At 45.7% G+C, this 26,246-nt stretch overlaps 1 protein-coding gene and 1 long non-coding RNA gene across 3 annotated transcripts; both read right to left on the bottom strand.

Annotated features, from left to right (window-relative positions):
- Positions 1-310: 310 nt before the first annotated feature.
- Positions 311-26,246, bottom strand: LOC135396683 (putative nuclease HARBI1). Of its 2 annotated transcripts, XM_064627785.1 has the most exons (7): positions 24,380-26,246; positions 24,197-24,309; positions 23,999-24,107; positions 2,865-3,134; positions 2,682-2,794; positions 2,457-2,592; positions 311-1,833 (listed from the first exon to the last, which is right to left on the bottom strand). In XM_064627785.1, exons 3-7 carry the CDS (start codon positions 24,054-24,056, stop codon positions 1,418-1,420), a joined length of 993 nt encoding a protein of 330 aa, XP_064483855.1. In that variant the 5' UTR covers positions 24,057-24,107; positions 24,197-24,309; positions 24,380-26,246; the 3' UTR covers positions 311-1,417. The 2 variants fall into 2 exon arrangements, with proteins under 2 accessions (XP_064483855.1, XP_064483854.1); XM_064627784.1 differs by lacking the exons at positions 23,999-24,107; positions 24,197-24,309; positions 24,380-26,246 and adding an exon at positions 3,310-3,493.
- Positions 15,177-16,813, bottom strand: LOC135396684 (uncharacterized). Its single transcript, XR_010423498.1, has 3 exons — positions 16,158-16,813; positions 15,890-16,092; positions 15,177-15,644 (listed from the first exon to the last, which is right to left on the bottom strand). It is a non-coding gene; the product is annotated as an uncharacterized LOC135396684 (long non-coding RNA).

The following is a 26,246-nucleotide window of genomic DNA, read 5'->3' as shown; positions in this document are numbered from 1 at the left end:
CAAAAACATGCTAGTTCTTTTACACCCTGGTAAATTTACTAATTACATGCGACAGTAAGTATCCAGCCGTGGTATATCGGCTGCTACACCTGCTAAATACGAGAAAAATGTGTTATCAACGTACTTGCAACTGAAGCGAAATGGTGATATCCGAAGTGCGAAGCGCAGAAAATGCAGCTCCTAGCCTATATGGAAGAATTCCCGGACCTGTGAAATAACTGAGGGACATACTATTCACGCACCCCACACAAAAGGTATGTGTACTGCTGTGATCGAATAGTATGTGGACAAGGACTAGAGGCACTTGTACTTGGTACCAACTCAGTGCTCATTGTACATTTTTATTTGTATTTAAATAGAGAAACTGAACAAGAATCGACAATGTCGACTCGCACATCTGTGATGCTATACATGTGCTACCCATTTACAACAGATTTACATCAACCATGTCACATTATGTAACACAGTGCTGTTTTGCAGACCTATCCTCGGCCCACACAGGACATCCTAGGTGAAGATCTCCCTGAAACCACGGTGCAGAGAAAGCGACATATGAAGACCAAGACGAAATTGATAAAATATAGGTTCCAGGAATCTGCTGGGCCAACGCATCAGTGACAAATGTTACTAGACCGCAAACCCCTGCACAAGGATCCTCAGGTGCTGAAACCACAAGAATGTCGCCCCAGCTGCAGGAGGGTGCCAGTCCTTGTTGTGGACCAAACCGTTTGCATGCTCATCAATGAGGTGGCACAGCTTTGAGAAGTAAACATATTTATCAATACCATTCTGCTTTTGCTATTTCACTGATTGACTTCCACACAATTACAGCATATTTCTTTAACATAGACCTTTTCCTGGGTCCTGGCTTGTTGTGCACAGTTACTCACACCCTGATCTGTCCAATGACATAATACATTAATTTAATGTAAATAGAGAAATAAACATGCAATGTATAGAGCTGTGAACTGAAGTCAAAACTGAGTAGTTTGGTATGCAAGGCTATCCAACTCGAACTGAGATGAGGTGCTACCGTGGCTGAAATGATGCAACAAAATTCACAATGCATACTGATAGCTAAAGTGTACAACTGCAAAGTTAAACATGGACCCAACGCAACAAAGTAATGGCATAACATACTGACATACATAACAGTAGGTGCAAAAACAAAACACAAGGTGGCTCAACAACCATCTGCCCACCCTAGCATGAACACAGTTGAACGGCATGTTAGCGAAACAAACAGAAGACTTTCTAACTTTTTGTGACAACCATAGTTGCGAAAATCAAACGAAAATGGAGAGGCTGTAAAGTGTGAAAAAAGACTTACTGCTCTCAAAGCACACACTAACAATTACAGGTGATGCACAAACGACAAAGCAGTTGTGATGATGTATATACATTTCTTGACAGGCTGCTAGAAGTACCTGTTGACAATTGTCTCACGTACACGCATTGCCTGTGATATGAAGGAGTCATTTCGACTGATTGGTTCACCCTCCTCGCTGGGTTCGTCCTCAGTCACTGTAACTGTGGCACTGTCATGTTCTGTAGCTGCCGGTTCAGGATCCTCTGCATGCTCAGGCAAATTGTATGAAATGCACATATTGTGTAGCACAGCACAAGCAGTGATGATATTGCAGGCTCTGTCTGGTGCAAAGTGAAGGGTGCGGTACCTTTGCAGGCACCGGAATCGCATTTTCAGCAATCCGAAGCATTGCTCGATTCGAACCCTAGTCCTGCTGTGAGCTGCATTATATGCCACTTCTTTGTCTGATGCCGGAGCCCGGAATGGAGTCATCAACCATGGCTCAAGGGGGTAGCCAAGATCTCCTTTGAAGAAAATGATATGTTACATATATGTGTGTGTATATATATATATATATATATATATATATATATATATATATATATACTCTATACAAGTACGAAAAGTCAAAAGGGGTCAAAGAGCTTACACGAAAACACAGAGGAATTTATTAACACTGATAGAGATTGGGGTCAATGTTTACCGCTGCCTTCGATCAGTCCTCCTGGACTGTGACACTGTCTGCCAACACCTCACCCACATCGGTGTTACCAAACTCCCCTTTGTGCTTTTCTGTAAGCTCTTTGTCATCCCCTGACTTTTCCTGCTACATATAGTACATGTATAGGATTATTAAACATGTATAGTGTTCGTGTATCTATTTAACTTGTTACACTATTCACTCGAAATATTCCATAACTAGCCTTTGTACCTTGTCTTATCTGACACGTTCACTACATTAATGCTAACATTCATTGTAACATCCATCATTGTGTACAAATAGTAATGCTCAAACTTTCCAGCTATGTCTTTCTAAATGGCATATATTTCTTTACTGTCTCTACCACTATCCTTTCTTTTAGCATAAATGTCCCATATTTGTGTACATAGATTGTGAGTTTATTTGGCCCACAAGCATTGAACTTACCGAGCAGCCACTCCCCATCGTCGAACAGGACTGAAGCCCTCTGCCGTATCCTGCACATTGACCAGACAGCAGCGTCGTGACAGCTCCCCGGATAGCGTGCATTTAGGTGGAGGATTCTGCGATTAGCATCGCAAATCTGTGCATGAACAGTAACGTTGATATTTTTTACCATAGCGACATTGCTACCAATCATCTATTCTAAAAAGCATGATTCCCATCACGTACCCCCAGCACGTTTAGTGCATGGTACCCCTTGTGGCTGTAATAATTGCCATCAGTGAAACGTGGATCCTTGGTGCTGGGTGCTATGATTGCGACCGCTGTGCCGTCGACTGCACCTGCGTGAATAGGGACCCCATAGGTCGTAATAACATTCACCTGAGCCCTGAGCGTTCTTTTACAACATACCTAGGCATCCAGGCAGGCCTGCAACGTCGTAGAACCCACGTTTCACGGCCAGCTTCTCCTCCGGTGTTTGTGGGAAGCGCAGGTACTTGGGTGCGAGATGTTTTATCACAGCCAGGCTGACGGCGTGTAGAGACTCCGAGACAGGGCCCTTGGTCGTGGTGAAATATTCTTCATGAGCTATATTACCAAGAAAGGCCCCGGTCCCGTAGAAACGCAGTGCCATGAGCACCCTTTGTTCGACGGTAAGCGTGGTGGATCGCCACTGCTGCGCTGCAAGTGTTACGATTGTGAGTACAGATACTATCCACAGTGAAGTTATCCCACCTTACTTTACTATATGTTACTCTTACTCTACTCGCTCTAGCGATATTTAACATGTTGAAGACCGCGTAGAGGCAATACAATGACAGCATTTCGCCATGAATAAATGAAAAGCAATACATACGTCGTTTCAAGTCTTCCCTGACGGCATCGCAGACTTCTCGAACTGCTTCTTTAGAAAGCCGGAAGTGCCTGATGAACGCATCGTCTGACAGGACAGTGAATGCGTCACTGTTAGAACGAAATACGCGTGTTATTTCGTCCTCACGCACGCCAACATCTTCGAAAAATGCGTAGACCTCCGCCATGTTTTCTTCGCAGACGACGCTCACTGAGGACGAACGACGCAAAGATTTCCGTCGTCTGTCACCCTCGTCCAAATGACGGTTACCGAGATGCGCAGCTGCGGTGGAGGATGGCCAAGAACGGCGTTCCACGTCCAGGTGACGATAGGGGTCACGTGCGCGCGCCGTTGCCGTGGCAACGGTGACGAGCTGCGCTAAGCGATCGTGGCCAAGTACTTCTTCCTTCTGACGACAAAGCGGGTCACGTGCAGCACGCGTTACTATGGAGACGACGCTGCGCTACGCACCGACAAGTGGCCAGTAATCCGCCCCAGGTGAATGTGGGGACGAAGATCGTTAAAGCCAACGATTCTTGCACCTCTTCAGATTGAGCCACGTAGGCCTCGCAGGAACGTTCCATCAGCCATGACAGAAGACATGGAAGGCAAAGCTACAGCGTACAAGAACGCATTGAACAACGTCTCGCGCTTGACAATTCAAGTTGAGAAACTCCATCAACGTTTGACTTCGGTGGAACAGTCACACGACAGAGCCTAGGCAACAGTCTGTGTCTTCCACTCAAGCTAAAGATGATGCGAACGGAGAGAACATTATTCAGGCAACGGAATCCCTTATTTATTCACTCCTGGCTCCTCTGATCGGGAGGATTGACCACCTGGAGCAGCAAGTATCCCGTGAAAGCACCTCCTGCGGCACCGATGAGGAGTCGGAGCCAAAGAAGAAACCTGCCTGAAAACAGAAAGGGAAGGCAAAGGCGACCGGCCAGATGAAGTTGCAGAACGAGGGAGCGATTAAGGATCAGCGCCTAACGGCAGCAGCGATGAGCGCTGTGCCGACGCTGACCAAAGGTTCCATCAAGTGGATTTTTGGATGAAAATTTACCAAATCCCTGATGAAACAGCTGTTCCCCTGCTTATTTCGAAGCTCCCCACAAAGAATTTTGAGTGGATACGCTACGAGCTTTTGAGAGAGAAGGTCGAGACTTAGGATGACATGAAGCGTCTTTTCCGTCGTCGACATCACTTGGAGAACCCAGTCGAAAATCGGCAGAAGATGTTCGCACGCTGTCAGGAGCTTGGTGCATCCTGCACGGAGTACGCAGTTGAGAAGCTTCAGCTCTTAGAGGACTGCTCATTTGACGGCACAGAGGAAGAAAAATGCACCATAATTATTTCCTCACTGGCAAGTGAACCCAAGCGCCATTACTTCGACAAGACCTTCAAGTCGATGGACAAGATTATGTCGTCTTTCCTGAAGTATGACCGGAATTTCGCACCCTCGGAGAAGCGGAAAGAGGAGGTTCTGCGAGTGGAGATTCAAGACAAGGGTGGGACGATTCATCAGGACGAAGCACGCAAGCCTACGCAGACTGCGAAAGGGAACGAAAGTCCGAAAGCATCGAAAGGACCACAAGCCTCTAAGGCGAGGACTTTAGTCAGATCTGGTACCGCACGTTCGGACCGGTCACAAAAGAAAGATGTGGAAGGGTTATGCCTGAACTGCAAGAAGATGGGTCATTTTGTCACCTGGTGTTCCGAGCCCTTGTCTCAAGAGTACCTGGAGTGGCAGCGCCTGTTCTCACAAGCAGCAAGTGGTACTGTAGCGGGAAACGACCACGTGATGCCTCTACCACCTGTATTGAGGTATCGGAAGTCCAGCGCATAACGTGCTCCAAATCTGCGGATCTGAAACTTATCCCAATACGACTGGGTCGATACAGGTTTCCAGCTCTCCTGGACTCTGGATCGTCTCGCTGTTTGATCAGCGACGGGGTTCTACGGAGGCTACCCCTGGACATGTCACCAACCACAGCTCACCTGGTAGCGGCCAATAGAGAACCCTTGGGAGTTCTCGGTGAAACGAAGTGTGAAGTCGAAGTCGACGGTGAAAAGTTCACGCTGGCCTTCATTGTGGTTTCGAGGCTGCAAGACGACATTCTACTGGGAGACGACTTTCTGCGCTTGTCCAAAGCAGTTATCAACTGGGCCACGAACTCTTTCGGGGTTTCCGGCGAGCCGACCCTGAAGGTCTACTCAGTTTCGCAACAAATCGTGCCTCCCTTGACGAGAAAGTACATGCGGGTACGCACAGACATTCCCAACAATCTGTTCCAAAACGTAAAGCACACTTCACCACATTCGCAGGGGCATCAGGGGAAGCTTGAAGCACCGATCCCATAGAAATAAATGTATTCAGCAGACAATGTTGCCTATAATTCTGTTCGCGTATGTAGGACGGCAAAGTTCTCCCGGATATGACGTGAGGGGTTCATGGTGACTACCTTCACAAAATTTGATGGCGATAGCACCATTCGTCTTGGTTCCCCAATGACTATCGTTAACACATTGATCTCTACGGGGAAAAGGTGACCGCTAGGGAACCGACAGTTTTGCGTCTACAGGAAAATGGTCTGGACGGCAGGTACCTTAAGTCATGTAGTCCCAGAATCCGGGAGAACTTTTTCATAACGCGAGTAACGTGGGAGATATCGGCTGCAGAAGTAGCTCCCCTCACGTGCATTCGACAACTTCGTGCATTCAGGGAACCGACAGTTCCGATGGTAGGTGGAAATTGTTTGGACGACAGGCACATTAGGATATGTAGACTTGAAATCTTGGAGAACTTTTCTACAGCGCGTGTCACGAAGGAGATACAGGCTATAGCAGTAGACCTCGCAACCTGATTTTGACAACTGCGTACGTGTGCGAAAGGACTGCTGGAATCTATGGAAGCTGCTTGCGTGGCGTTATTCTGACATAATATGGCCGAATGGTCAGTTAAAGTGGATCTTACTGTGGACTATTGTCCAAGAAAAGGCTGTAGTTGGTGATCAACCGCACGCTGCGCGCAATGCTGGATACACGGAATACACAAATAAATAGTTTTACGGGTACAACTGCATTTTTCGAGAGAGACATGCAAGGTGCGAATCGGTAGTTATTCATTACTTATCGGTCGGTTTCTGTTGCTCGCCCCTCAGGGTCAGTGATACCATGGCGTCCACGAGCATGCGAAAATATCTGCGTTACTTGAACAACTTCAAGCATGAACAATGTGCTCCCGGTACCGCGACGGTCACTGAGAGAGAGTGTCTAAGTTGACGGTCTTGAAAGTCTTAGGTGCTTTATCGACCATAACAACAAGTGTAGCGAGTGTTTCGGTGTCCAAACACGCCGTTGTACGTGATACTGTCAAGTTGAAACGAAGACAACGGGATAGTTGACAAGATAAAAATTTGGAGCTTGTAACGTGTTAGCTGAGAAGTGTCTGCCACCTAAATCAGTAGTGTGCATCATTGCACTCCATTATTCGGTACATTTGACCTAATTAGGCCGAGAGAAATCTACAAAGTGAGGAAAATTTCTTTTATTACTTCAAGTAGAAAGCCCCAGATTTCGGTCACACCCTTTCACTAATAAGTATGCGGTTTTCGGAAGTTATCCACAAAAAGTTAACACTGCCGCTGACAATCGCCGCTCATCCGGCGTGCTGGTTTTTCAGCTTCCAGTATGATAAGGCGAAAATAGCCTGCTGGTTGCCGCCAAGAGATAAGCTTGTGAAGGTGAAAAAGATGATAGTATTGTGTTCTAGCTGGCGGGCTCCTCTCTCGCTGCTGCTTCCTTTAGCCGAACGTGTGCCTTCGCGCGAAGCCGGCAGCTGCGATGATAGAAAATCTGAAAGTGCATTGCTGAGAGGCGTGAGGTTTCAGGTGTGGAACATTGATAGTAAAAGAGTTGAAAGGCCTTGAAAAATGTTTCTAAGTCTGACAATTTATCCAGCGGAAATAAATAATTCGGCTGGTAATAGCTTATGCAGACCAGCGGTCTGGGTCGCAAATAAAACTTGGCATCATGCAACCAGGTTACAACTTTTACCTCGTGCATACTTTTCTTTTCTATAAAATGCTAAGTTACAACTAGTATACGGGCGTCCTCATCACCGACAGGAATGACACTAGGTTTAAGTTACGTTAATTTAATGCATCCTATTAACACAGACAACTGTCCGGCCGTACGCCCTTCAACGCACAGCGTTCTACACAGCACTCTGCATAACAGACATGGAGTGAACTTCACAGGGAGGGCCATGAAAAGTCAGGTTGCAAACTCCAGCGGCTGTACTTTCTGCTCGAGAATTCGTTATATGGTATTTATTAATGCTAACAGGTCGGCAGCCTGACCTAGTCCATGACGGTTCTCCGTAAGTGAACTTCGTAAAGCGCTTCCAGTTCAACCTCTGATCCTATTTTAACCTCTCGTTTTTACACTACGGCGACCTTGGTGGCTTGGTTGGTAGCGCGTGTCGGCCTTCCAATCCCGAGGTCTCTGGTTCCAACCCAGTCGAGGAGGCTAGCGATTCGGTGGCGGATACGGATTGTATGCGCACGCCGTCCCCGGGAGGGACGTCAAGCCGTTTGCCCGGGTGTTGGGCAAAATTAATCCACAGACCGAGCACTATGGCGTCGCTCATGATCTCAGTTCTCTCGCTACGTAAACCTGGTATTATTTTTATTAATATTTTTTTACACTACTTTCGTGGCACCTTGAAAAAGTAACCTCGGGAAATCGCTTCTTAAAACGATCATCTATACACTATGAACTCATGTATGCACCAAGCTTCGTCGTCGTCTTCGCTTCTTCTTCGGCACCCGCTTCCGTTGTATCCAGTAACATACAACAATAAAGAAATAAATAGTGATACTATTTTTAAATATTTTAAGCAGCAGTAACATTTTTACTTCAACCGCTGCGACAAGCAGTCAGTATCAAATGTCTTTGTTTTCTTTTTTTTTTCCTGCCTTCTATTTTAGGGAGGTAGGCGGAATGCCGACAGCTTTCATTGCTACTATCAGTCTATCCTAAGCTAAGGCCTAGCTACCCTGCACAGCCCGGGAATGTATAGGTCAAGCCAAATCAAGTTCCTGTCACAGATTGTTGGTCATACTTTCCTTCAGCGACTGGTGATCTCTACGAAATCAGCGGAACCGGAGCAGCCCTTCATCGTCAACTACTAAGTGTACAGCCCGGTATCACAGAGAAAGATACGTTCCAGGTACTGATGATGAACACGTCTTTGCGTCCAGCAGTACTGGTGGAAGACACAACTGTTGGCGTGGCTGAGAAGGTGACAGCTCTGGAAGAGGTTCCTCTTACTGAAGAAGACATACAGGTCGTGCATAAAATTGCATGCCCTCCACTGGGTGAACAGAGGGGAGACCTTTCGATTGTCCGCTCGCGCACAAACGAAGTTGACATAAGTGGCATCATGTTCAACATCGGCATTTCGCTGTCGCCGCAGGAGGAAGAAACCGCGAGGGCCTTACTCTCTCGTAACCAAGGAAACTTTGCCAAGCATTCTATGGACTTGTGGTGCTGCGATCTGCATCGCCACTCCATAAACACGGGTAACTCTGCTCCTATTTCCCAAACAACGGCACAGCGGGATCTGACCATGGCTATGGTAACAGATCTTATGAAGGCAAAGACCATTAAGCCATCCCGTAGCCCATGGGCGTCACCCATGGTATTGGTGAAGAAGAAAGACTACTCCACAAGAATGTGTGTGGATTATAGAATTTTGAACTCTGTGACAGAGAACGACGTCTATCCCCTCCCACGCATTGACGATGCCCTTGCAGCTCTTAGTGGAAGCAAGTACTTTTCCACGTTCGATCTTCTCTCGGGATTCCACCAAATCAAGATGAATCCAGAAGACACCGCGAAGACTGCTTTCATTACGCAGTGGGGCCTCTACGAATACTTCAGAATGCCATTCGGGTTAAAAGGAGCTCCTGCGACATGCCAGCGCGTTGTTGACGATATGATCGCCGGCATCAAGTATAAGAGCGCCCTCGTATACATGGATGACTGCGTGGTATACAGCAAAACCTTCGAAGACCACGTATCCGACCTGCAAGAGGTTTTCACACGGTTCGCTGAAGCCAACCTGAAATTTCCTCCCCATTAGCTGACCGAGCTTCAGTCGTTCTTGGGACTGACTTCATACTTCCGAAAGTTCATCCCCAACAGTATGATAGCTGTACCTCTCCGCAAGTTATTAAAAAAGGATGTGCCATTCCAGGGGAATCAGGAACAAGAGGAAGCATTTCAAGCTTTAAAGGCGGTGTTATGTGAGCCTCCTGTGCTGAAGCACTTCTCTGACGATGAAAAATATGGCGTTCAAGTACACACGGATGCCTCGCGACTTGGACTTGGAGCAATCCTAGCACAAGAGGATCCTTTTGGGGACCATCGTCCAGTCGTGTACCTCAGTCGCTCTATTCAGCCGGCGGAGGAGAATTACACATCCACTGAGTTGGAAGCCCTAGCAGTCAAGTGGGCACTGGAACAGCTGCGACCATACCTAATGGAGAGGACATTTCAGGTCGTGACAGACCACCATGCGCTGTGTTGCGTTTTACGCTACAAAGACGGCAATCAAAGATTGTTTCGCTGGTCCTTGGTTCTCCAGGAGTTCGACTTTGAAGTGGCCTTCAAGTCTGGGGCGTCACAAAGAGGCCCAGACTGTCTTTCGAGGATTTCACCGCCACAGAGTGATCCAGTTGAAACTGTACTAGCAGTCTCCTGCCAGACTCTTCAGGTGGACCCGGTCAATATATCTGTAGAGCAGCAAAACGACGGATTTTGCAAGCAAATTACAGATATTCTCGAGATGAGAACGGGAACCAAAAAGCAGGAAAAGAGGATAGGAAATCGCTTCGTTATCTTCGACGGGGTACTGTACAAGAAGGAGTGCAAGGTCACGCAACAACGTTTCCTTCTGTGTCTGCCCGAAACGCAACAGCTCAGGGTCCCCGAGGAGTACCACGAATTCACGAACGGTACTTTTGGCCGAATATGTACCGCCACGTAAAACGCTATGTCAAGGGATGTGACCTCTGTCGGCGGATGAAGTCCGCGAGAGCTCCCTATGGGTTGTTGCAGCCGGTGCAAGCTGAAGCAGCGTTTCACACGGTGGGTATCGACATCATCGGACGGAGATACAAGTATGTGATCGTTAGCTATCGACTACCTCACAAAGTACGTCGAGGCTAAGCCTGTCACCAACATAGAAGCCTCAACGATCCAGGCTTTCATTGAGTCCAGGCTCATCCTCAAACACGGGTGTCCTTCCTCCATTATCACGGACCGCGGCACACAGATGATGGCGAAGTCGACGGAGAAGTACCTCGAGCACAGAGGCATCCACCACTCCGCAACTACAGCATATCATCCTGCTGCGAATGGACTTGTGGAAAGAGCCAACAAGGCCATTAAGCAGATGATCAGACTGTTGAAGCTACCGTGGAAAAGTGGCCGGAGGTACTTCCTTACGTGATCTTTTGCTACAATACCGGCTATATACTTGGTGTACGGGCGGGATGCCGTCCGTTCTGCCTCTCGACGTAGTGTACAACCGAAGACAGTTGGCCGAACTGCATGATGCGTCTAATTTTGCTGCGCAGGTTCGCGGAAACCTTGCAAAAGCGCGTCAGCTTGCAGGGAAGCACATAAAACTAGCGCAAGAAAAACAGAAGCGCCTTTTCGACAAACGTCGGATCGACAACTCGATCAACTCGTGCTACTCAAGACACCGCCAGTTGGTGTGAAGAAGAGAAGTGTCTACGAGGGTCCACACAGCATTGTGTCGAAGCTTTCGCCTGTGAACTACGAAATAGAGTTCGGCAACAACGGCGGGCGAGAGATTGTGCATGTTGATAAGCTGAAGCCTTACATTCAGCCTTTCTGTGCTTCTTTGTAAAACTCTGTAATTCTGTGCTTCAACTGTGCGTGGAGACTGCAGTTTGAGTGTTCTGAGCAGAACTTACTCTGAGTTTTTAATCATTATTGTCATTCGAACATGTATAGTAATGTAAATATGTTTTTAGCTATTTTGACATCTGGCCGATGTCATTCAAGCCCCCACCATGTGTGACGAGACGAAAGATGATGATGCTGGACTGTCTCGTGGTTGGGGGCAAAGAGAGGAGAATGAAGTTAGACGTCAACTGGCACAGACGCGTCATCGCTTCCTGGGGCGCGTTCTTGGCCATCTCATCGCAGCGCAGCCGTCAGCGCTGTTCGTCACCGTCACCGCGACGCTGGGATGACGATATGCACCGAGTAGCTAAGAACGCCTTTAAACACGTCGTCGTCTGCTGCGCTTCCACTCCCCACATCCGGGACGCTCTCGTGACGCTACTCTCGCTACCCGACGCCTGTTTTTAGCTACAAAAATTAGAAACACTTATCAATGTGATGATTGTTTCTGCCTGAATTGAATGTCATTTCGTCTATTGTCAAATGTAGCTGCATTTTACCCACCGACAAAGAGCCGGCACCGTAATTTGGTAACAATAAAACCGCAACTTCACCTCAGCCAATCAGAACTTTCCAAGAATCGTCTGCTATCTCTGTGAAGCCGTTCTCGCCGGATACCCTTTGTTGAAACAAGAACATGCTAGTTCTTTTACACCCTGGTAAATTTACTAATTACATGCGGCAGTAAGTACCAGAGCCGTGGTATATATTCACGAAGCTGTGAAATAACTGAGAGGGACATACTATTCAGGCACCCCACACAAAAGGTGCGAGGGTGGTTCCATAAGTTTCCGGCCCGACCAACTTTTAATAGTCATAGAGACGGAAGCAAGTGTATCACTTTTCGACATAGTCACCCTTAACTTCGATGCACTTTTGACACCTTTCAACCAGCATTCTTATACCCTTGAAAAATAGTCCGAAGTTTTGTCCGCAAAATGCTGGAAAACTGCCTCTTGCACCTCACTATCGTTTTGAAATCTCCGTCCTCTGAGATCCCTCTTCAAGTTTGAGAACAGGAAGTAGTCACTCGGTGCCAAGTCTGGACTGTAGGGTGGGTGGTGGATTTCTTCGAAGCCGCACTCCTTCAGTGCAGCCTTGGCAACAGAAGCCGTGTGGACAGGGGCATTGTCCTGGAGCAACCGGACACCTCGACTCAACCTGCCGCGCCTCTTTTCCTCGATGGCGTCTCGCCGTCGGTGCAGGAGTGAAGCATAATAAGCCGCATTCACTGTGGTGTTCTTCTCTCTGAAGTCGATGAGGAGGATCCCGTGACAATCCCAAAATATTGTTGCCATGATCTTCTTTGTGGATTGTGTGACCGTGACTTTTCTTGGGGGTGCTTCTCCTGGTTTGCGCCATTCCATCGACTCCTTTTTCGAAAGGGGATCATAGTAGAGTACCATAGTCTCATCCCCTGTGACAATTGACTTCAATTTTTCTTCTTCGTTCTCTTGACAGAGCTCCAAAAACTCGTTGGCACAGACGACGCGCTGTTGCTTTTGAACTGACTCGAGAAGTCGTGGCACCCATCTCACACTGACCTTTTTCATGTGAAGGCCCTCGCCGATGATGCGAAAAATGGTTGTTTTGGAAAGCCCCAGCATTTCTGAGATTTCCTTAACCTTCAGACGCCTGTCGCTCAGCACTTCCTCCTCGACAAGAGACAAACTTTCTTGTGTCACCACTTCCACTGGACGACCATCGCGTGGATCATCTTCAATGAACTCTCGCCCCAGTCGAGACTGCTTAGCCCAGTCTTTTACCGTTGTGTACGACGGAGAGGCTTCCCTGTACACGTTGTCCAGTCGCGCTTTAATTTCTTTACGCGAAAGTCCCTCTTTTGTCAAGAATTTTATCACATCGCGGTACTTGATTTTTTTCATTTTAACTGAAGAGTGCACCCTGGCTGTTTGAAATGCCGCTCTCCAACCGACAAAAGCATGGAGAGGGTTGAGGGTGGTGCTCTGGCCCTCCAACAGATGGCGCCAAGCGTCCTTAATCGCATTTTCAAATTCGCGCGCATTTTCTACCTCGGGCCGGAAACTTATGGAACCACCCTCGTATGTGTACTGCTGTGATCGAATAGTGTGGACAATGACTAGAGACACTTGTACTTGGTACCAACTCAGTGCTCATTGTACATTTTTATTTGTATATGAATAGAGGAACTGAACAAGAATCGACAATGTCGACACGCACGTATGTGATGCTATACATGTGCTACCCATTTACAACAGATTTACATAAACTATTTCACATTATGTAACACAGTGCTGTTTTGCAGACCTATGCTCGGCCCACACAGGACATCCTACGTGAAGATCTCCCTGAAACCACAGAGAAGCGTGTGCAGAGAAAGCGACATATGATGACCAAGAGGAAATTGATAAAATATAGGTTCCAGGAATCTGCTGGGCCAAGTGCATCCACCCCTTCACCTAACCCATCAGTGACAAATATTACTAGACCGCAAACCCCTGCACAGGAGCCTCGGGTGCTGAAAGCACGAGAAAGTCTCCACAGATGCAGGAGGGTGCCCGTTCTTGTTGTGGACCAAATCGTTTGCATGCTGATCAATGAGATGGCACAGCTTTGAGAAGTAAACATATTTATCAATACCATTCTGCTTTTGCTATTTCACTGATTGACTTCCACACAATTACAGCATATTTCTTTAACATAGACCTTGTTCTTACTTTTCCTGAGTCTTGGCTTGCTGTGCACAGTTACTCCCCTGATCTGTCCTATGACATAATACATTAATTTAATGTAAACAGGGAAATAAACATGCAATGTATAGAGCTGTGAACTGAAGTCAAAATTGAGTAGTTTGGTATGCAAGGCTATCCAACTTGAACTGAGATGAGGTGCTACCGTGGCTGGCATGATGCAACAAAATTCACAATGCATACCGATAGCTAAAGTGTACAACTGCAAAGTTAAACATGGCCCAAACGCAACAAGGTAATGGTATAACATATTGAGATACATAACAGTAGGTGCAAAAACAAAACACTAGGTGGTTCAACAACTATCTGGCCACATAGCATGAACACAGTTGAACGGCATGTTAGCGAAACAAACAGAGGGCTTTCTAACTTTTTGTGACAACCATAGTTGCAAAATCAAACGAAAATGGAGAGGCTGTAAAGTGTGAGAAAAGACTTACTGCTCTCAAAGCACACACGAATAATAAAAGATGATGCACAAACGACAAAGCAGTTGTGATGATGTATTGCACAAGAGGGACAAAGCGGGGTAGTTGGTACAAGTTCATATCCGCTCACTGCAGCAATAGACGCGGACAATGAGTTAGAACATGGAAGAGACAAACCACCTGCAGACTCTAAACTAAGAGAAGTTTAATGAAAGAGGAAGTACTTGAAGAACAAACATTGTGCGTCATCAAGGGCATATCAGTACAGCACACGTCATAAGGTCACAGGTTTACCACGTGGTAGCCTAGAGGTTTAGAGGACCTTGAGTCACAGTACTGACCTTGACCTTTGCAATCACACGTAGAGATCAAACTGAACGTGAAATAACGGAGGCCTTTGCAATTCACATGTTTGGTGAAAAATGTGTCAGCTCCCCTTCCGTATCACTTACTTACCAAGAAAAGGAATATCTTAACGGGGAACATAATTTATTGAATCTAGGCGAACCCTCAAGGTCAGGAGTGTGATTGGAAAACCTCTAGGCTACCACGTGGTAAACCTGTGACCTTATGACGTGTGCTGTACTGATATACCCTTGATGACGCACAATGTTTGTTCTTCAAATACTTCCTCTTTCATTAAACTTCTCTTAGTTGAGAGTCTGCATGTGGTTTGTCTCTTCCATGTTCTAACTCCTTGTCCGCGTCTATTGCTGCAGTGAGCCGATGTGATGATGCATATACGTTTCTTGACAGGCTGCTAGAAGTACCTGTTGACAATTGTCTCACGTACGCGCATTGCCTGTGATATCAAGGAGTCATTATGACTGATGGGTTCACCCTCCTCGCTGGGCTCGTCCTCAGTCACTGTAACTGTGGCACTGTCATGTTCTAGCTGCCGGTTCAGGCTCCTCTGCAGGCTCAGACAAATTGTATGAAATGCACATACTGTGCAGCACAGCACAGGCAGTGATGATATTGCAGGCTCTGTCTTGTGCAAAGTAAAGGGTGTGGTACCTTTGCAGGCACCGGAATCGCATTTTCAGCATTCCGAAGCAGTGCTCGATTCGAACCCTAGTGCTGCTGAGAGCTGCATTATATGCCACTTCTTTGTCTGGTGCGGGAGCCCGGAATGGAGTCATCAACCAGGGCTCAAGGGGGTAACCAAGATCTCCTTTGAAGAAAATGATATGTTACATATGTGTGTATATATATATAGTTTGAGGTAAAAGGATTATCAAACGGCCACGAGGTTTTACAGAAGTTCAAAAAAAGACGCGGAAACAGATTTTAGGGAAGTTACAAACACTAGTTTATTACATAGGGAGACGTTAAAAAGTAAAATGGGCAAGGGGTTGACGTTTCGACAGTGGCACTGTCTTTGTCAGGACAAAAGATGCGTAGCTGGTTACACATTACCTAAATAGGTTTCGTACATGACGTCATAATCGGTACGGGCACGCCACAGGCGTTTGTCAGTGAGTCAGATTGGGGAAGATTCCAGAAGATCAAGTCATTCGGCGGTCAAGCTTGGTCATTCGGTCGGGGTGATGTCATTCGCTGTAGGTCACTGTCCGCTTTGAGGAAATTCCGGGGCAGGGTGAGCGCTGCTTCAAACTTTGCTGAAAAAAAAAAAGACAGAAAAGAAACCAAAGGTGTAGCTCATCTAGGCGGCCACATTACTTACCGTTGAAAGTGCTCCCAGATTAGACTAATTAGTGGTTAATGGAATTTGTAAATGAGATCAGATTCGCGTTGTTCCCTGCACCGATCTGAGCTAAAATCTGACTGGAAAATAAAAAGTGACACATTATTTCGTGAATGACCTGGTTGTTTGAAATGGCGAGAGGCCGGGAGGTTTGGCTTTTTTGTAACGTCAGATCGGTGGTTGTTGAACCTGATCCGAAATGATGTTTTAGTCTGACCTACGTATTGTGCTTGGCACATGCCGCACTGAACGACATAAACGACGTTAGATGAATTACAGTGGAAGCCACCATTAATTTTGACGGAAAAATTGTAATTAGTACTTTTAAGTACTTGGGTGCTTTGCATTAATTTGCATATTTGACACCTGGCTAGTTCCATCTCAAATCGAACAATCCGGTACACTTGATGTCTCGAATGAACGGGAAAAAAATATATGTTGAAGCCATCGGTGAGTTAGGAGAAATAAACGCTTTCCGAATTCTCTGCGCTGCGCGGTTCGGGAAATAGGAGAGGAGGAAAAAACTGCCTCTCATAAGGCGACGTCGTCGCGAGCGGGTTTGAACGTTCGCTACAAGGCCATTTCTTCTCGCATTATAGTAATTAATAGTAATAAGTAAGGATCCTTCGTTGGCAGTGCTGTACCGGTTTTTTGTCTGCAAAAAAATATCAAAGTTGACTCAAAGTGCAGAAAAACACCATATTCACTGCAGCTTTGCGGACGATGTACAAAACGGATAAGACTGGGCTTTATGCCGTTTAATTTGCCATTTATAGGGCTATCGAATGATGTATAATTTGTCGCTCTACTGTGTAAGGAACGTAAGCGATACCTCTTTTAGTAGCACCATACCACCGAAAAATGACGAATTTCGGAAGCCTTTATCTAAAAAAACCCACCAAAAACTTGCCTCAAAAATTTTTTATGTTGTAAGTAGTTCCTTAGACTATGCACAGAAGAAAAATCAAAAGTCGGACTTTATCGGTAGGCGCACTGTGAATTTTTTGCCAGCCCTATACGCGGAGCGCATTCAAGCCGTGGTACCGTGTCCCGCGTGTTGCAAAATCGAATTTTTCCAAAGGGACTTTCAACTTCTGTCTTCACATAAAAAGTAATTGCTATCATTTGAAACCGTTCTGAGCGCTTGCGTTCATAATAGTGTTGTAATCGCTGAATGTAAATTGTGGAACAACCATATGTGCTCACATTTTTTGCGGGATGACACACATGCATTGCAAGTGCTGGGAGCCCGTGAAGAACAGAATGCTTTAGAATACCTTTACGTCTTTATAAGAGGTACATTTGTCCACGGTGATCATATCGAAGCATATTTAGAGTACACATAATAACAAGAATTTGACAGCGAAGAAGACAAGGTGACGAAGGTAAGAAGGTAACGTAAGTTATGCAGAGCATTCCGGGTGGATGAGAGTGCTCGTGTCATGAACTGCTTTAGGCCATTGTGGAAGCCACTTTCCTTAATGTTACTTTTGATGGCAGGTTCTTGTCAGATTTTCTTTCAAATGTGGGCAACATTGCTGCGTGTTGTGATTCAGCCACCTTTGCTGTGAAGTACTTGAAGCAGCTTCTGCATAGCTGGACCATTTCTGTTACGCCTTCGGCTTGTTCTGCTGGAACCACAGTCTTTATGGCAGCTACGCCGTTCTCCGAAGCAAAGCGAAAATCCTTTGTCTATAGCACTTTTTTCTTGTGTATGAGGCAGTAGTCAGCGAAATCCACACAATCAGCACTGTACAACGTAGAGGCAATGGAGGTAGGTGTGATACCAGGACGACACACTACAGTAATGTAGATATCGTGCCACTTTCTGTATAAGGGCATTCCATGCACTTCTGTAGTCGAGAAGTGAGTGAAGCGTATTCTGTGTGTAGGCAAAACTTTGCGCAAGGTGTCTTCAGGGAGTAAATGCGATCAGGACCTTCCCATTGTCGCAGCATGTCGAACCGAATAACATATTGGACAGCGGCGCCAGTCGGGCTGTTTCGGCAAGGTTCACAAAAGGCACCATGAATTAGCCTTCAGTGTGTGCGTATGACACTACAACATTTTCCTCAGTGCAATTTCCCCCGTCCGAGGTCATGGGGCCGTAGGAAAGGAAATGTTTCAAAGAATACTGGAAGTCACTGCGTCCCTCCTGCCATAGTAAACATGCTTGTTTAGAATAACCCTGAACAGATATGCCTCTTACAAACATGTAAAATCATTCTGTTCTTCCCGGGCTCACAGCACTTGCAATGCATGTGTGACATCCCGCAAAAAATGCGAGCACATCTGGTTGCTCCACAATCTAGATTCAGCGGCTACACCATTGTTATGAACGCAAACGATCAGAACCGTGAAAAGGAAACCTTGAAACCTCAGAATGGTTTCAAATGACAGCAATTACTTTTTATATGAAGACAGAAGTTGAAAGTCCCTTTGGAAAATTCGATTTTGCAACACGCGGGACGCGGTGCCTCCGCTTGAATGCGCTCCGCGTATAGGGCTGGCAAAAAATTCACAGTGCGCCTACCGATCAAATCCGAATTTTGATTTTGCTTCTGTGCATAGTCTAAGGAACTGCCTACAATATGTACAATTTTCGAGGCAAGTTTTTGGTGGGGTTTTTTAGATAAAGGCTTCTGAAATTCGTCACTTTTCGGTGGTATGGTGCTACTAAAAGAGGTATCGCTTACATTCCTTACACAGCAGAGCAACAAATTATACATCATTCGATAGCCCTATAAATGGCAAATTAAACGGCATAAAGCCCAGTCTTATCCGTTTTGTACATCGTCCGCAAAGCTGCAGTGAATATGGTGTTTTTCGGCACTTTGAGTCAACTTTGATATTTTTTTGCAGACAAACAAAAACCGGTACAGCACTGCCAACGAAGAATCCTATTGTGCCCTAAGTGGTCCAAAGCCAGATCAAAAAATTACTATAATGCGAGAAGAAATGGCCTTGTAGCGAACGCTCAAACCCGCTCGCGACGACGTCGCCTTATGAGAGGCAGTTTTTTCCTCCTCTCCTAACTCACCGATGGCTTCGACATATATTTTTTTCCCGTTCATTCGAGACATCAAGTGTACCGGATTGTTCGATTTGAGATGGAACTAGCCGCGACCATTGCACGGGTGACAGCCGTTTCCTGGTAGATGGGTAGAAATCCAGCGAACCGGTAGAGATGTAGGGAGGGAGTTGCCTCAGGACAGAAGCGCCGATATTTCGAACAGAGACTGTTCTTCTTCTGGGCACCGTCCTCATCATTGGCATGGTATTTAAAGGGTTAGGTGTGACGTGTTTAAAGGTTCATGCGAATTGTGTGTCAACAGCCCGGAGGGAAGAAAGGGTCCGTACGGGTTTTTACGGCCGGAGTGAATGGCCTCTTTGTTAGAGTGTGGAGGGGATTATGTGAACGAAGTCATCTAGGCTCCTGACCGGTTACAGAAAAAGGGGGGTTCACGAACACGTGGACGAAATGGGAAAGTAGGCAAGAATTGGCAATAACAGCGAAAGATAAGGAGGTTAGTGGTTACGTGGGGAAAATTTCAGAACGAGCAAAGTTTTTTTTTTTTTTTTCAATATTTGTAATACAAAGTTGTGGCATGCAATAAAGAAAGCAGAAGGCAGTGGCCATGCAGAACATAACTGATGATAATGGAGATAGAAGGGAAAAGCATATTTTATTTGTGAAGTGTTTCCAGGGTGCCTTGTGATTTGTTGATACCGGACGGGTGAAGAGCGTTGAACCTGTATATGAGATACGACTCCCTATCACGTCTGTCACGTGTGGATCTAAACCCGGTTTCTAAAATATATAGTTTAATGTTGTCAAAATTGTGACCAGGAACGTTAAAATGTTCGGCGACTGCTTTGGGGAGTTTGTTGGACGTGTCGGTTCTGTGTCCGGTAAGGCGGTTGTTCATTTGTTGGCCAGTTTCACCAATGTATTGCATAGAGCAGTCGCCGCATTCAATGCAGTATATGACATTGGAGCTTGTGCATGTGAATGCGTGGTTAACGGCGTGGGTGTAATTGCTCGCAGTGCTTTTGATGGAGTTAGCGTGTTGAACGTGCTTGCGTGTTTTGCAGCGCGGGAGGTTGCAGGGTCGTGTTCCCGTGTACGGGGCACTCGTTTCGCTGATTTTGGCATTGACCAAGGAGTCTGCTAGGTTTTTTTGCGCGTCGGTATGTCACCTGTATGGGATGGGTGAATATATTGCTAAGTCGGTCACTGCTTTGGAGGAGGGGCTCGTGCTTCTGTAGAATGGCTTTGATGTTTGGAAGTGCGTTAGAATATCTTGTGATGAAGCTTATTTGGCACGCGTGTGCGCTGCTCGGCTAACCTTAGAGCTAACTAGATTATCGTGCAGGTTGCGCGCGCGCCTGTAGGTTACCCGCGGTGGCTGAGGGAAAATTTGTCCCATGCGCTCCGATTGGAGAAGGATACTATGGTGGCGGTTTAGTATACTGTTAACGCTTGGAATATTGCTGCTAAATGTTAAGATGAGGTTTACGGAACCATTATCTAACATGCGTTTGTGGTTTTGGAAAAGAGCTTTGCGATCTGCTCTGCGGGCTTTGTTTAGTGCGTCCTCAACTAAGCTAGGTGGAAATTGACGACCGATGAATGTTTCCCTAAGTTCAGCTAGATTTCTGTCCAAGTCATCGTCACTGGAACAGATGCGCCTGTATCGAAGTGCTTGGCTGTAAGGGATGGCAAGTTTAGTATGACGCGGGTGACAACTGTTAAATGCTAGATACTGTTGAGAGTCCGTAGGTTTACGGAGCAGGTTTGTGGACAAGACCCCGTTGGTTAACTTTACTTGGACATCGAGAAAGTTAACAGTTCAAGGGGAATAAGAATGGGTGAACTTGATGGCCGGATGTGTTTGTTAAAGTCGCTGATAAATGTGATTAGGTCATCTTCTGAGTGTGGCCACACCATGAAGATGTCGTCGAGGAACCGCTTGTAAAGCGTGGGCTTCTTTACGCGCTTAGACAGAAATTCTTCCTCTAGAGCTCCCATAAAAATATTTGCATAGTTAGGTGCCATTTTTGTACCCATAGCCGCGCCATGAACTTGCAAGTAGTGCTTACCGTCAAATTCGAAGTTGTTATTTTTCAGAATAAGATTGAGAAATGTGCATAGGACACACGGATCGTATGAGGTATCAGAATATTTTGGAAACGCCCTTTCAGCTGCAGCAATGCCATCTTCGTGGGGGATGTTAGTATATAGAGAGGAAACGTCTAGCGTGACTAGGAAACTGGAAGAAGGAGGCTGATATTCACTTAAAACTTGAAGAAAGTGATTCGTATCCTTATTGTAGGATGGTAGTTTAGGAGGTATATCTTTAAGAAGGTGGTCAACAAAGCTTGAAATGTTCTCGGTAGCTGTACCGTTGCATGAAACTATTGGGCGCCCTGGATTTCCAGGTTTATGGATTTTAGGGAGCATATAAAACCTGCCCGCTGCGGGTCTTTGGGGAGTAGATAATCGTATAGGGTGGAATCTATCTTTTTACTTGATTTTAGATCTTTTAGACTGCGGTTAATATGAGTCGTAATTTCCTCTGTAGGGTCAGCCTCGAGGAGTTTGTAGAACGATGCGCACGATAATTGCCGGATGCCTTCGTTAACGTAATTTTCTTTGTCCATTACTACGATTGCACCACCTTTATCAGCTTTCTTAATGACTATGTCACTGCGGTCCCGAAGGTCAGAAAGGCTGCCCCGCTCAGCCGGCGTTAGATTTGGCTTCGATTTGTTGTTGCATGATTTATTGTAAGCGTTAATGACATCTTTTTGAACTGCACGGATGTACATGTCCAGAACCTTTTCACGGTTAGCCTCTTGCGTAAAGTTCGATAGCGGTTTAAATGGGTTGGAATCTGATTTATTTATATATATATATATATATGAATGTATAACTGAGTACAGATGGACGCGAAAACAAATAGACTACAAGTAATGAAGAGACTTGGGAGGCCGTATAAGGGTTAAAAACACTTGCTACTTTTATTACATTACTAATTAAGGGGGCGCTAGGAATATATTTACAGTTAGGGGTCGACGTTTCGGCAGTCAGCGCTGCCTTCAACAGAACTAAACTTGGAAATAGGTGACAAGGGCTTATATACAAGGGAAAGGGGGAAAATGAGAGGGGAACAGTGCACGTGGAGCGGAGTTGGTGATGTTGCAGGAGCATTGTTGCTAATGGTCCATTGAGCACTTGCAGGAGCGTTGGCTGTCTTCCAGGAGAGTTCTCCTTGGTCGTCTGATAAACCTGAAATGATAACAGAGAGACGGCAGAAAGAACGAAAGAGGGTCGGGGGACTTGATCTTAGCTCCTAGATCAAGTCCCCCGACCCTCTTTCGTTCTTTCTGCCGTCTCTCTGTTATCATTTCAGGTTTATCAGACGACCAAGGAGAACTCTCCTGGAAGACAGCCAACGCTCCTGCAAGTGCTCAATGGACCATTAGCAACAATGCTCCTGCAACATCACCAACTCCGCTCCACGTGCACTGTTCCCCTCTCATTTTCCCCCTTTCCCTTGTATATAAGCCCTTGTCACCTATTTCCAAGTTTAGTTCTGTTGAAGGCAGCGCTGACTGCCGAAACGTCGACCCCTAACTGTAAATATATTCCTAGCGCCCCCTTAATTAGTAATGTAATAAAAGTAGCAAGTGTTTTTAACCCTTATACGGCCTCCCAAGTCTCTTCATTACTTGTAGTCTATATATATATATATATATATATATATAGAACAAATAGGTTAATATATCAGACGGCTACGAAGTTGAATAAAAGTGAAATAATAAGACTTGGACTACAGATTACAGGAACGTTAACAAAAACTAATTTATTTAATGGGCATTTTAAAACATAGATTAAAAAAAGAATGGTCGACGTTTTGACAGTGGCACTGTCTTCGTCAGGACAAAAGAGGTCCAAGGGTTGCATATTGCTTAAATAGGTTTCCTGGGTGACGTCACAATCGGTGCAAGTATGCCAGAATATGACTCAGACAACTGCCACGTGGCATACTTGCACCGATTGTGACGTCACCCAGGAAACCTATTTAAGCAATATGCAACCCTTGGACCTCTTTTGTCCTGACGAAGACAGTGCCACTGTCGAAACGTCGACCATTCTTTTTTTAATCTATGTGTTAAAATGCCCATTAAATAAATTAGTTTTTGTTAACGTTCCTGTAATCTGTAGTCCAAGTCTTATTATTTCACTTTTATATATATATATATATATATATATATATGTGTGTGTGTGTGTGTGTGTACAGAAGTACGAAAAGTCAAAAGGGGCCAAAGAGCTTACACGAAAACACAAAGAGGAATTTATTAACACTGATAGAGGTTGGGGTCAATGTTTAGCGCTGCCTTCGACTGCCAACACCTCACCCACATCAGTGGTACTAAACTCTCCTTTGTGCTTCCCTGTAAGCTCTTTGTCCTCCTCTGACATTTCCTACTACATGTTGTACATGTATAGGATTATTAAACATGTATAGTGTACATGTATCTATTTCACTTGTTACACTTGTTCACTATAGTTATTCCATAACTAGCCTTTGTACCTTGTCTTATCTGACACGTTCACTACATTAATGCTAAAATCCATTGTAACATCCATCATTGTGTACAAATGGTAATGCTCAAACCTTCCAGCTATGTCTTTCTAGATGGGGTATATTTCTTTACTGTCTCTACCACTATCCTTTCTTTTAGGAATAAATGTCCTATATTTGTGTACATAGATTGTAAGTTTATTTAGCCTACAATCATGTAATAGTTACCCAGCAGCCACTCTCCACCGTCGAACAGGACTGAAGCCCTCTGCCGTATCCTGAACATTGACCAGACAGCAGCGTCGTGACAGCTCCACGGATAGCGTGCATCGCAAATCTGCGCAAGAACAGTAACGTTGATATTTTTTTCCATAGCAAAATTACTACCAATCATCTATTTTAAAAAGCATGCTTCCCATTACGTACCCCCAGCACGTTCAGTGCATGGTACCCCTTGTGGCTGTAATAATTGCCATCAGTGAAACGTGGATCCTTGGTGCTGGGTGCTATGATTGCGACCGCTGTGCCGTCGACTGCACCTGCGTGAATAGGGACCCCATAGGTCGTATTAACATTCACCTGAGCCCTGAGCGCACTTTTACAACATACCAAGGCATCCAGGCAGGCCTGCAACGTCGTAGAACCCACGTTTCACGGCCAGCTTCTCCTCCGGTGTTTGTGTGAAGCGCAGGTACTTGGGTGCCAGATGTTTTATCGCAGCCAGGCCGCGATAGATGATCAGACTATGATAAGCGCGGACGCGTGACCAAAGGCAGGCCGAGACAGCACACTAATTTTCTGGTTTCTTGTTATTGTTGTTGTTGCTTTTTTTTTTTTTCTTGTTATTTTGGTTTCGTCACTGATCATCCTCTCCGATTTCGAAGGCGGCAAGCATGTAGACCTCTTCGGAGGTTTTCATAGTGCTCGGTATCATGCGCGCCCCTGATCAGTATATCTTCCATGACAGCCACAACGATTTTATCGTCTTCGAACGTTTCGCGCATGTTTCGTTGAAACACTTCAGCGCCGTACAAATGCTGAAGCGCATACGCAAAAATGTAAAGCCAGACGGCGTGTTCATGACAGAAAGCACAGAGCTGTTGCGGTCTAATTTCACTTGTCAAAATCCCTGGGCAGCATCAGGTTTCCAGAAGTACCTTGCTCCACTGAGCTTGTGAGTTACGTCATGAAGCTCATGCGGTAGCGTCATTGGCTAGTGCTCGCGTAGCGGTACCTTACTCGGTTCCTGGGGGTCCAGGTAGATATTAATCATACCGCCTTTTTGGACGACTATACCAAGTAACTGGCCCAATTACTGGGTTCAGTTACTTTTTCAATTATTCGATCCCGCGTCATTCTGCCCAGTTTGCGCTTTACCGATTGCTTCAGCACGATAGGAATGGTTCTTGCTGCCTTTACAACACTCATACTTCCAGGCTTGATTTCCATGGAATACACAACGTCTCTTATTGCGCCTACACGTTGAAAGACATCTTGGAATTTCCTGAGCATATCGTCGAGGTTATTTCCAACCGAGTAAAATCGCCTAACCAACTTTAACTCTTCAGAAGCTTTACCGCTTAACGAAAAAGAAATGGTTTCTCTTACCATGAAGAATTCTGATTCTGCTGTGGCTTCCCGATAACTGAGCTTCATTTGATACTGCCTATTGCCTGCACTTGGTCGCCGAAAAATCCTTGGTGACTTGCGGAGCAGTGCTGCATCATTTGATGAAAACTTTTGGGTTCATGATAAGCAATTATACAGCAATCAGTGCCTGAATCTATTCTGGCTATCGGCGTCCTCCGCAGTTTATCTAAAAAAATCAGACTGGGGAACTGTGGATTGGGAGTTTACTCGACGCGCACTGAAGCAATAGTCGCTCTCTTCTGGAGTACCCATGAACCTTCTTCGAATTCAACCCCTTTAACAGCTTTCTTGTTTCTTGTCCGGCTGCCAAAATTATCGCCTATCCTAGTTTGTCGTCTTTACCGCCGTCTTACACATTCTTGCAAAGTGGCAAAATTTTCCACATTTCAAGCTTTTCCTTTCGCTCTTGGGGAGCTCTATGTCCGCACTGTCTACATCTCTTGTCACTTTGGGTCCTTTGTTTCCTTATACTCCGCACCTGTTCTACAGCTGAAGTAGATGCGTCTCCTTTTAATTGGATTCTTCACATCGTTCTTTACTTTTTTATGCGTTCTGCAGACAGTGATAACGCGTCCATAATTTGGATTTTCCTTGATGGGTTGTCTTTGAAGTTCCTTGTCCTTAGTACCTAGTATGATTCTACTCCGTAACATTCGGCTTTCTATATCACCAAAGTCAAACTGTTGCTAAGAGTCTCAAGTTGGCCGAGTCTTAAGGGGGCCGAGACGTTTCTCAAGCTTCGGGCCTTTTGTCTCGGCTCCCCCATCGTTCTGATGGTAAATGATAAAAAAAAAAAGTCTGACAGCCAATCGTAAAAGTGTTCGCC

The sequence above is a fragment of the Ornithodoros turicata genome, chromosome 6 (assembly GCF_037126465.1).
Source record: "Ornithodoros turicata isolate Travis chromosome 6, ASM3712646v1, whole genome shotgun sequence".
NCBI classification, from domain to species: Eukaryota; Metazoa; Arthropoda; class Arachnida; order Ixodida; family Argasidae; genus Ornithodoros; species Ornithodoros turicata.
This window is presented reverse-complemented; position numbering and strand designations above follow the sequence as displayed.